The sequence below is a fragment of the Protopterus annectens genome, chromosome 2.part2, assembly GCF_019279795.1.
Source record: "Protopterus annectens isolate FY-2018-M chromosome 2.part2, PAN1.0, whole genome shotgun sequence".
Classification (NCBI taxonomy): Eukaryota; Metazoa; Chordata; order Ceratodontiformes; family Protopteridae; genus Protopterus; species Protopterus annectens.
Window position 1 is genome coordinate 469903369 of NC_056730.1, and position 12500 is coordinate 469915868.

At 38.0% G+C, this 12500-nt stretch overlaps 1 protein-coding gene across 2 annotated transcripts in view; it reads right to left on the bottom strand.

The window, feature by feature from the left end:
• CERT1 (ceramide transporter 1) overlaps positions 1-1473 on the bottom strand; it is a 2527843-nt gene extending 2526370 nt beyond the window's left edge. Inside the window, exon 1 of one of the 2 annotated variants that reach the window (XM_044063956.1) lies at positions 1091-1473. In XM_044063956.1, coding sequence (XP_043919891.1) covers positions 1091-1186 — 96 coding nt within the window. In that variant the 5' untranslated portion in view covers positions 1187-1473. The remainder of the gene's footprint in view (positions 1-1090) is intronic. The other variant, XM_044063957.1, reaches the window with a different exon arrangement.
• Positions 1474-12500: the final 11027 nt, after the last annotated feature.

Sequence of the window (12500 nt, forward strand, 5' to 3'; positions counted from 1 at the left end):
TACACGTATTACATACACAGATATATTATATAAGCAATGTATATATATATATATATATATATATATATATATATATATATATATACGTATTACATACACAGATATATAAGCAATGTACCCTACTCAATCTGACTTTCCCGGTATACATAAAGAAAAAAAAAATAAAAGAAGTGATATTAGCACAATATGCTGGCGACTAGTGGAAAAAATATATATGTACTGTCCGTCTTGTGCTGCGATATTCAAAATGTTGCAGGATTTAGTTTTAACTAACACTTACAGTCACTATCTTGCAAGAACTTAATGAAAGTTTGAAAAAGACGCATGCTGACTCGTAAGGGATTTCATAAATCAAGAAACTACAATCCCACACCCGAATTCCTCCACGCTCATACAAATGCATGGAAACTATAAACATTTGTCTCGTTGTACATTTCACACTGGAAAAACCTCTCCAACACCGAAACCGCTTTAAATAAAAAGAACACATGAAACTGTTTTGCAATGTGGAACAAACTGCATATTTTGTTACTCAATTTTCATATAAAGGATACAGCACAGTTCTTCCTCTTACTGCTATACTTGCACGCAGTATGTTTAAGTGTCATGAGGTTTTATAATTTCAAGAACTATTAACGCAGCAGCCACGTCAAATTCAAAACAACTTTCACAGTAACCGCATGCGGTCAATTCGTTTCTATATCCAAATACCGGACCTACGCTGTAAAACAGCATCAGTAAGCATAACTCATCTATAATCAAAATAACATCAGCAATACAACAATCAGACAAAAAACACACTGCGAATTTCTGCACAGAAGTCCGCGGTCTTAGGTGGGAGCATCAACTCAAAACCAAAAGGCCACTACACAGATGTCCTGATCTACCAAACATGTTTATTATCCAGTTTATCACTGTGCTCCCAAGAACCAACAACATTTTAAGGTTTACATTATTTCACTTCCAATAACCTCAACACTTTGAACTAGACTCGCAGGTTCACAGTCCACGGCACAGTGACAGAAGCTCATGAAACTGGATTATCAGACCAGAAGACAAAACAAAATAGATTTATAATACCAAGTAGTACCTTGCTAAGAATGCCACAAAGCTCAACAGGCGGTCCTGCCTCAGCTTCAAGATCATCTTCCGAACCTGACGAATTCCAGCTCTGATTATCCGACATGGAAGACTGATGACCAGTTGCAGTTAATGACAACACACGGACTGAGCCAGTCCCTTCTTACACGCAGTTACAGAAACGACAGTGTTCAATAAAAGTCGCCCACAAGAATTACATAAACATCTCTGCGGGTGTTAGAAATCCAACTTTTAGTTATAAACCCTCCATATAAAGACAAAATACATCACAGTCCAGTATTTCCTGATAAGGAACAGGTCGTTAGTAAATACAGCACTAATGTTGAACTAGCGCCATCTTACATCACGTCACGTAACCCACCTCAGTACGCTAAGCCCCCTCCCTCCTACCCCGCCCCTTGAAGAGACTGTCACAAGCAAGGGAGATTTGTTTTCGAACTGTTGATATTTGTGTTGTTCGTCTTGGGTTGCTCCACCCTAACAAATAGAATGTACTCAAACATCACTGGAGTGGTGGATTTAAGAATTGCTTGTAGTACAACTTTGTGACAGTTTCCTTCACTAATAAGGAGCAACGTATTCTATGCAAGAAATTGAAATGGGAAGAGTTGGAATTCTTCGGAAAATATTTAATTGTTAATCGTCAACGTACACATGCTACTGTTTTACGATAGTTCACAGTTACATTTTTTACAACCATACCTCTCAAGTGTACCTCATTACGAGGAACGTACCTCATTTGGGGTCTTAAAAAGTTTATGTTCCTCAAAGTTCCACATTGAAAGACTCTGTCACACATTCAGTGATAAGAATTTTTTTAAGTGAAATCCATTGTAAATAGAAGTGAATCATATTAATTCATTAAAATATCTTCTTTATTAGTAAAACCAGCTTATTTTAACGTTCTTAGTTGAAGTTGTTAGTAAGCCATTAGTATGTGTTCCACATTTTGCCCATTTGTTCCACATTATGAAGGCAAGTGTACCTCATTTTGGACATGGAGGGTTGAAAGCTATGAAATAGACTGCTTAAACCCGTCTTTGTGAAAGGCGTGTCTAATAATCGGAAATACGTAACTTCAGGAAGTGGTAAAACAGGCGGTATGGAAGCAAAAAGTTGAATATTTCGTACAGTTTGGTTAATAGTCTGTTGGAACAAGGCTTTGTATGTTTTTTTTTTGTATATGTTATTTGAGCAGAATATTTAGTTCCAGGAAACACTGGCATATTAAGTCACGAAATTCTTTGATTTAATGTAGGAGTTGGTAGATTTTGTGTTTGATGATATAGGGCAGTGCAGGGAATCCTATTTGGACGTTGTTGATTAGTTGTGTCTTAGTGCGTCATTTCAGTCAGTAAAATGATAAAACGCAATGAATAATAGAAGAGTTTACAAATTTCATTTAAATTAACTGCTGTATAGGCTCATTTTAAACATGTCGAGTTTTTCAGGAACAAGTACAAAGATTTTTTGAGTTTGTAGCCGTTTATATTAAATGTGTTGGTTGACATTTGGTAGTTGCTTTTTTGTATTTTATTTTGAGCGTTTCTTTTTTCTGAACGAAGTTTAGAAAACCTTTAAGTTGTATGGAAACTATCATTAATATAGCCAAAAAATGGCCAATGGCCATTCCTCATTCCTCTTACTTTGCTTAGATGTAGGCCATAGTTCTCCCCTTCAGTCTCCAAAATGTGGTGGAGCATCACCTCACGATGTGGAACAAATGTGCAAAATGTGAACATGATCTACTAAAGTCTTACTAATAGCTTCAACTAAAAAGCTGACAGATTGGGTAAATATGCAGCTTAATTCGTCAAAATGTTGTTTTATACATGTAAATATGATTCAGTCATACCTGTCAACCTCTTGGAGCAAGAAATCTGGATAGAGTCACAAAAATAAAAGGGGACAAACTTTAAATATTGCTCTTCCAAAACTTAGAAAGTTGACAGAGTAACAAATGTTGCATTAACATCAGTTTTCTAAAAAGTACGAAGTCTGAAGCTCAAATGTCTGACATTGTTTTCTAACTTCAATCTGTAATGATTTGCCAGAATACCACAGTTGTATGAAATACCAACCAAAATGTGAAGGAAAAATCTGGATATTCTGTGGAAATTTTTACAGTTGAGTGGTATGGATTCAGTACTAGTTACCATGAACATCAGTTAAAATGTCTTGTCATTCTGTGTGTGGCAGAGCCTTATAACAATTAACTGCAAGGAACATGCACTATTTTATATTCAAAATGTGGAATGTTCCTCATGATGAGGTACACTTGAGAGGTATGAATTGTACATAGTTATATAATTTTTGCCCACAGATAAAGGTATTCTTTTATTAGATTTACTGTCCTTGGAGGAGACTTAATTGAGCTAATGGTGTACAAAGATTTCCTACCACATATGAGACCAAGTACCCAAATATATTCTGTTCTCAAAAATAAGAAAGTGCTTCTTTTCATGACACTCTGCTTTGATTTCTAGGAGGCTGATAGATCTGCTTACTGTACAGCAATAGGAAATTCAGTCATGCTTCTGGTGATCCTGATAGTCTGTTAAAACAAATGGAACAGATGTAGATAAAATTATGGTGTTTGTCTCCTACATTAACACGTGAGTGCAATGGAGGTAGTGAAATACAGTTAACTTTTTGTGTGTTTATACTGCATATTGTTTGCTATCATAGGAAGTAGTGTGCCATAATTTTTTTTCCCTCGTTTAAGAGCCACCAAGCAGTATGATATTTTGTGTCTGTGCATAGTGCATGACTTTGCTAAATTTGCAACCCAAGTTTTTAATCAAATAGTGTGTGAGAGCTAAGGTATGACTTGTTAGTATCAGATGATTGATTTTCTTCTCATGGGAGAAACCTTGATAATTGCTTATTTTTCGCAGAGAGGGACTCGTGGCATTTTTGCAGCTCTGCATACTGTAGCTGGTAAGCTACTGAATATAGGATTGCTCAAATCCAGATGTACTTTCACTATAATTGTGAGAGAGAGGAAAAGTATGAGCGTAACAAAAAAACTTGGATTTCAGGTGTTAGGTGATCACAGTTGAAATACCATGCTTATATTTTGCTATTGGCCATTTCTTTGAGTAGTTGACTAAAGTTTGAGATCCCTTCAGATGAAAGTGTTATTGTGAGTTATATAATAATGGCTACTGTAGAGAATGTTAGATATATTTTTTTAGGACCACAGTCGATTTTTTTAGAATAAAGCATCTGTGGTACGTTCATGTCAACATAATTTGTTTCTTGAACTCTTTTGACTTGTTGCAGTAAACACCTCTTTAAATTATCAATGTATGACTGGTAGTCATTTGAAAATCTTAAGAGCAAGCGGCATATAAAAGAGCAAGCAGCATATCTTAACACAACCTTGTATCTTAATGTGAAACAAATGGTCAGTGGTAAAACACTAAAGCATCTTTAACTAAGAAGCTTCTCTTTCTGTTGTTCCCGTTAGGGGTTGCCACAGCGGATCATCTGTTTCCATTTCTTCCTGTCCTCTGCATGTTGTTGTCACACCAACCACCTGTATGTCCTCTCACCACATCCATAAACCTTGTCTTAGGCCTTCCTCTTTTCCTCTTACCTGGCAGCTCTATCCTTAGCATCCTCTTCCCAATATAGCCAGCATCCCTCCTCAGCACATGTCCAAACCAACGCAATCTCGCCTCTCTGACTTTGTCTCCAAACCGTCCAACCCGAGCTGACCCTCTAATATATGGATTCCTAATCCTGTCCATCCTTGTCGCACCCAGTGCAAATCTTAAAATAAATGGGGACAAATTTTAAATATCGCTCTTACAAACTCTGCCACTTCCAGCTCTGACTCCTGCCTTTTTGTCAATGCCACCGTCTCCAACCCATACAACATAGCTGGTCTCACTACCCTCTTGTAGACCTTCCCTTTCACTCTTACTGGTACCCATCTGTTACAAATCACTCCTGACACTCTTCACCTCTCTTCCCCACTCATCATTACTCTGAACTGTTGATCCAAAGTAATTAAACTCACCCACCTTTGCCAACTCTACTCCCTGCATCCTCACCATTCCTCTGTCTTCCCTCTCATTCACACACACATATTCTACCTTAGTCCTGCAACAGCATGTTTATTAACTGATCTTCCATATTTAAAAAGTTATTTTGGCAAATTAATATGATTTCAAAGTTGGTCAGCATTATTTACAAAAAAATTGTTAAATTAACAGTGAATAGGTATAAACCCTTACAATGTAGAACAGCTTCGAACATAGAATTTTAAGATTCAAAATGAGGAGCATATCTTATGACTTACAGTTGAGGGATATGTATAGCATATTATTGTCACAATCTGCGGTATTTTTTATATTTTCATTTTGCGCCAAAAAAATCTGCTGAAGTAGTTCCTGATATTTTGGTTTCTTAGGCTTAGAAAACTGTCATATGCAATAGGACAGCTTTGTTGGCTGAAAGGTTTAATGGCAATTAAATTGGTGTCATGTCTTGTATTTAACAAATGAATGTCTTGATTATAATTCTATTTCATATTTTATTCTACAGTCACCCAGTTGCACAAGTTTTCTTAATAAATGACAGGTCACAAATCTCACTCTGAAAATAAATATTTCTGATTCTCTACTGAACCCACGGCTATATTTTTTTTTTAATTTTTTTTATACCTGGCATGAAATGTCCACCCTTCATCCATCAAATTCTGAAACTTTGTGGAAATGTGACAAAAATTGAAATGCTAGACCAGAAATTTGAACTGTATCTTAGAGCAGCTCGTGTTGCCAAAAAGTCAGAAAAATGCAGCAAGAGAGTAGTTATGATACTTTTAACCTTATGGAAGAGAAGAAAGATACATTTCATTTTATTAATTGAGAGAACCCATCATTTCTAAAGTATTTTTCTATTTTTTCTCTACCATCTCTTGTTAACCATCGGCCTTCCTATGCTCTGGCCTTCCCACTTGTTTCTAATGGTTGACAGCTGGCTTCAGGAGTCTTCATATAGTCTGCCATCAGGGATGATAGTGGTTGAAGAACATAGATCTAAACATTTAATGGTAATAAAACTAATGAAAAGGATACAATGAAATTATCTTAGATTATGCCTGATGGTGAACAAGCAGGCAGAAACCATCCCAAGTGTAAGCATTGTGATTACAGTCAATGAAAAAGCACACTGTGTAGTAAGTAACTTAGTGTGTAGATTGTGTGAAAGTCTAAACTCATTTCAGAAAGGTGTGCAAAAGTCAAGTTAAAATGTTGCACTAAATTATATGGATTAGAAATGAAAGTACTAGGATTAAACAAAACTGAGTGGTACTGCCAAGATGCTTGTTATGAAAGCAATGCACATAGAATAAATGTTCATCAATATTTCTGATAAAGGCATGAATTTTGCATTTAAATTTGATACTAGTGCAGTAATGTGGTACTTTGAATATATATTATAAAGGCTTTGAATTTGTTTGGTAGTGTTTACAATCCTGTGTTTACTTTTTTAAATATTCAGGGCATATACTGAGGTCTGTAGGGCAGTTTTAGTTCCAAGTATGAGGTCGGGTATAAGAAGTACAGATTGTTACTTTAGATACTGAAATAAACAAAATATTGGGCTGTAATGCATATTGAGCACTTGAGTAGGTCAATCCTTGATTGCTTGTAAGACTAAGTTTTGTTTCTTGAGAGGTTTTAATGCAAGTGACCTGTCAGGCTGCCAAGTACATTCCCCTATCTCACAATGCACTGTGTTGCTCTCTGCATAACATAGTTTTGCTTGAGCTCAGATGACCTACCCAGTGGTGCTACACTTTTTTTTTTTCATTGTTTAACTTTTAAGTAGTATAGTATGGTTGTGAGTAATTCATTACTTGTTTCTCTGTCATATTTTTTTTAAAACATTTTTATTATATTATCATTTAAAAAAATTCAAATGTAATATAGTTTATTTTTTTCTGTTATGTAATTTTTTCCATTTACATACATAAAGCATCACCTATGTTTTCTGTCCTTGTAACTGTCATCAGTCCAACATTACGTACATTGCTGTCTTTCCTTAATCCTTTTCCTGCTGAACTTTATTCTGGATGTTTTGTTCCCACAGTTCCATTTATTTCTATGTAATTTGTTTTTTCTCTTTTCCAAAGATCCCTCTTCCAGTTCTTTTATCTCTTTGTAATGGTCAATGTTTCAAATATATTTAGTTTAGACTTTGATTTCCATTTTCTAAAAAATACTTTTTATTAAACTTAAGGTTTTGCTTTGTCTAGGTAACTCCGATCCTGTGTCCCAGTTCAAAAGAATCATTTCCTTAGTTACAGCCATTTGCTCCCCCAATATTTCTGACGGAGTACTGTGTAGGAAGTTTTAAAATCTGTCCACTCATTACTCTACCAAAACCTATGTTTCCAGTTACCTCTTTCTTTTCCATCACACCTTCAACATCTGCTGTCTACCTGAGAAAAAATTCTTTGAAGTCTGCTTAAGGTATAAAAATACATATGCGAACACTTCCAAGCAGGGAGTCAAAACTTTCTGGATTTATTTGCATACCTGGGAGAAATACATAAGTTTGTTTTATAAATCGCTTTTCCAGTTTCTTTTCTAACCTCCTCTGATTCTTATATTTACTGTGCAATATTTTATATGTTGTACTAATTATCCCCCTTTTAACAGCAGCTTCTGTTCTAGATTCAACTAAAAACTCTACCAGAACAGGTCTTTCACTTAGGATTCCTCAATCTCTTTCTTTGCCTGTACTCTTATCAATCCCTGTTAGGGAAGTCGGCTCTTAGCCATCAGTCCAGATGTCTTCTTGGCCTCATCGCACTCTGTTACTTTTACCTATCTAGTCATTTGCTCTACTACCTGTGTTCTTTTACCACTTTTTCTAGTAAATTCCAGCCCTTTGTACCTCTACTTGCAGCCTTCCCCATTGGCAAAATCTACGTTCTGCTTTCTGATGTTGGCTTAATTCTTGGATTATTCTCTGGTACTATCTGAATATAATAATCTGTGCAATTGTTATCCTCCTTGAGGATATGCACAGAGTCTCAGTCTTCATTTTTTGAACTCCCTCAGCTTCATCATCATCCCTTTCCATTTTGAATTATTAACTTCTGCGTGTGTTATGTATGTGAGCCTTAACTTTGTAGCGCTACAATATCCATTCACAATCAGTTAATCCTAATTTATCTTGTGTTGGGTTTATGAAGCTGGAAATTGATGGTGTAATGATGAATGTTGTTAGTGCATATGCTCCACAAGTTGGGTGTGCGATGGATGAGAAATAAAAATTTTGGAGCGAGTTTGATGAAGTGGTGATGAATGTACCCAAGGGGTGAGAGACTGGTGATTGGAACAGATTTCAATGGCCATGTTGATGAAGGGAACAGAGGGGATGAGGAAGTGATGGGTAGGTATGGTGTTAAGCAAAGGAATGCAGAAGGTCAGATGGCAGTGGGTTTTGAGAAAAGGATGGACATGGCTGTGATCAATACGTATTTTAACAAGAGGGAGGAGCATAAGGTGACATACAAGAGTGGAGGAAGATGCACACAGGTGGATTATATCTTGTGTAGAAGTGCCAGTTTGAAGGAGATTGGAGACTGTAAAGTGGTGGCAGGGGAAAGTGTAGTTAGGCAGCATAGGATGGTGGTTTGTAGGATGACATTGGTGATCAAGAAGAGGAGGATGTGTGTGAGGGCAGCACCAAGGATCAAATGGTGGAAATTGAAAAAGGGTAATTGTGAGGTGATGTTCAGGGAAGAGTTAAGACAGGCACTGGGTGGCAGTGAAGATTTACCGAATAGCTGGGTAACTACAGCAGAGCTAGTAAGAGAGATGGCTGGAAAGGTTCTTGGTGTGACATCTGGGAAGAGGAAGGAGGTCAAGGAGACCTGGTGGTGGAATGAAGAAGTACAGGAGAGTATACAGAGAAAGAGGTTGGCGAAGAAGTGGGATTGTCAAAGAGATGAAGAAAGTAGACGAGTATAAGGAGATGAGGTACATGGCAAAGAGAGAGGTGGTGAAGGATAAGGAGTGTGAAGAGTTGTATAAAAGGTTGGACACCAAGGAGGGAGAAAAGGACCTGTACCGATTGGCTAGACAGAGGGACCGAGCTAGTAAAGATGTGTAGCAGAGGGACCAAGCTAGTAAAGATGTGCAGCAGATAAGGGTGATAAAGGATAATGAGGAAAACGTACTCACAAGTGAGGAGAGTGTGCTGAGCAGATGGCAAGAGTACTTTGAGGGGTTGATGAATGAAGAGAATGAGAGGGGGAGAAGGTTGGATGATGTGTGGATCGTGAATCATGAAGTGCAGTGAATTACCAAGGAGGAAGTAAGGATAGCTTTGAAGAGGATGAAGAACTGAAAGGCTGTTGGTCCAGATGACGTACCTGTGGAAGCATGGAGGTGTTTAGGTGAAATGGCAGTGGAGTTTTTAACTAGATTGTTTAATGAAATCTTGGAAAGTGAGAGGATGCCTGAGGAATGGTGAAAGTGTTTTTGGTACCGATTTATAAGAGTAAGGGTGATGTGCAGAGCTGTAGTAACTACAGAGGGATTAAACTGATCAATCACAGCATGAAGTTATGGGAAAGAGTAGTGGAAGCTAGGTTAAGAAGGGAGGTGATGATTAGTGATCAGCAGTATGGTTTCATGCCAGGAAAGAGTACTACAGATGCGCTGTTTGCTCATTGAGTGTTGGAGAAGTACATAGAAGTTCAGAAGGAGTTGCATTGTCTTTGTGGACTTAGAGAAAGCATATGACAGGGTGCCTAGAGAGGAGTTGTGGTATTGTATGTGGAAGTCGGGAGTGTCAGAAGTATGTAAGAGTGGTACAGGATATGTACGAGGGTAGTGTGACAGCGGTGAGGTCTGCGGTGGGAGTGACGGATGCATTTAAGGTGGAGGTGGGATTACATCAAGGATCAGCTCTGATCCCTTTCTTATTTGCAATGGTGATGGACAGGTTGACAGACTAGATCAGACAGGAGTCCCTGTGGACTATGATGTTTTCAGATGACACTGTGATCTGTAGTGAGAGTAGAACAGGTGGAGATATGCTCTAGAGAGAAGAGGAATGAAGGTCAACAGGACTAAGACAGAATATATGTGTGTGAATGAGAGGGAGGATAGAGGAATGGTGAGGATGCAGGGAGTAGAGGTGGCGAAGGTGGATGAGTTTAAGTACTTGGGATCAACAGTTCAGAGTAATGGTGAGTGTGGAAGAGAGGTGAAGAAGAGAGTACAGGCAGGATGGAGTGGGTGGAGAAGAGTGTTAGGAGTGATTTGTGACAGACTAGTACCAGTAAGAGTGAAAGGGAAGGTCTACAAGAGGGTAGTGAGACCAGCTATGTTATATGGTTTGGAGACAGTGGCATTGACAAAAAGGCAGTAGTCAGAGCTTGATGTGGCAGAGTTGAAGATGTTAAGATTTGCACTGGGTGTGACGAGGATGGACAGGATTAGGAATAAGTATATTAGAGTGTCAGCCCAGGTTGGAAGGTTTGGAGACAAAGCCAGAGAGGCAAGATTACGTTGGTTTGGACGTGCTGAGGAGGGATGCAGAGTATATTGGGAAAAAGATGCTAAGGATGAAGCTGCCAGGTAACGGGAAAAGAGGAAGGCCTAAGATGAGGTGTATGGATGTGGTGAGAGAGGATATGCAGGTGATTGGTGTGACAGAGGAAGATGCAGAGGACAGGAAGAAATGGAAACAGTTGATCTGCTGTGGCGACCCCTAACGGGAGCAGCCGAAAGAAAGTGTTGGGAGGATCATCTTATTCCACTTGACTCTTCCCCTCCCAGATAAATGCCTACAAGTCTTTATTAAATTATTGCCCGCAACTTCACTTGTAGTTGACAAAAATATGCCTGACCCACATAAAGCTAAATGGACTAAAAAATATTTCACTGCTTGTCTCTTACTATCCATAAGCGTAAACAAGAGCTTACAGTTTACTTTTTGTTATCCTTTTAGTCTCTTCTCGCATATCCTTAGCTGCATGTCCTACCCGCAGTTGGGTTGCATTCGAAAGACATGTGTGTGTAAATGGGCGTGCCTTCGTTGAAGGTTGGGCATCGATCTGGCACCTCGGCGTTTCGTAGAAATCTACTGTCAATCATTAGCGGAAGGGAGTTCTGCTGTGGTGACCCCTTACCGGGAAAAAGCCAAACAGCAGCAGCTCTTAAATATTTCATCTTATCATGCCACCATGTGCTGAACCAATTCATATTTGGGTACACAATTTACAGCAATAGCCTTTGTTTTGTCTACATTAGTTTTATGTTCCGAAAAGACTTGAAACTGTCTCAGACTGTTCCACGATACTGAGACGTCCTTTTCTGGATTTGTCAGATACAAATGTCATCTGTAAATAAAGCCGGCTTTTCATAATTACCATGCCAATTATATCCTTGATTTCTGAGTTGTTTATTTTGTTTTGCAGTGTCTCTAAATATGAAGTAAATTACAAAGGTGAAACAGGATGCCCCTGCCTGATTTCCTCTGTTCAAACAAAACTTAATGGAGAAGAATCCCCCCACTTTAATTCTTGCCTCCAATCCTTCATATAGCCTTCTTATTAACCATATCATTGTGTCAGGGAATGTAAATCCCAGTTTACTCTGAATGCTTTCTCTGTATCAAGACCCACTAACAACAGTGGATTTTTTCTTAGATTCTTCTTCCCTCTGAATATTCATTGTTCCATCAGTGTTGTCAGATGTTTGCCTCTCCGCCACAAAACCACATTGGTCCATTATCTATCAATCTTGGCAGCACCTCTGCCATTCTTTTAGCTATTGTAGACCTAAATGTGTGTAATTGTGGTTTAAAATTGAAATGGTCTATATGAGCTGAGTCTGATGGGTCTTTTCTATCTTTAGGTAATACAGTCATTGTGACGTTCTTCCAAGATGTTTATGTGGCCTCTCCTTATCTTTAGACCTTTTTCACTTTTTTTCCCCCTTCCTGACTTAAACTTCCACAGGAATACCATCTGTTCTTGGAGACTTTCCTGAAGATTGATTATATGTCACTGCTTTTTATATCATCTTAACTGAGCCTTGTACCTCTAACCTTTTGCATACTTAAGTTTTCTATATGTATTTCAATGTGAGCTCTTTCTTGATTATCACACATTTCTCTTTTTTGCAAATATTCATAAAATTTCTGAACTATTTCTTAATATCTGTAAGGATCTCTGGTTAGTTTTGTTATAGGCTCCCTAAGTTTAGCTACAATATTAAATCATTGTGCTAAAAGTTATTGTGCTATGGAGTTGTCAGAAATAATTGCTTAACAGCAATCTTTCTAAACTCCTGCATATTGTCCGTATACTCCCTTGTTGGAGAATTATGTTTCATAAGAACATGTGCATTTATTTGAAA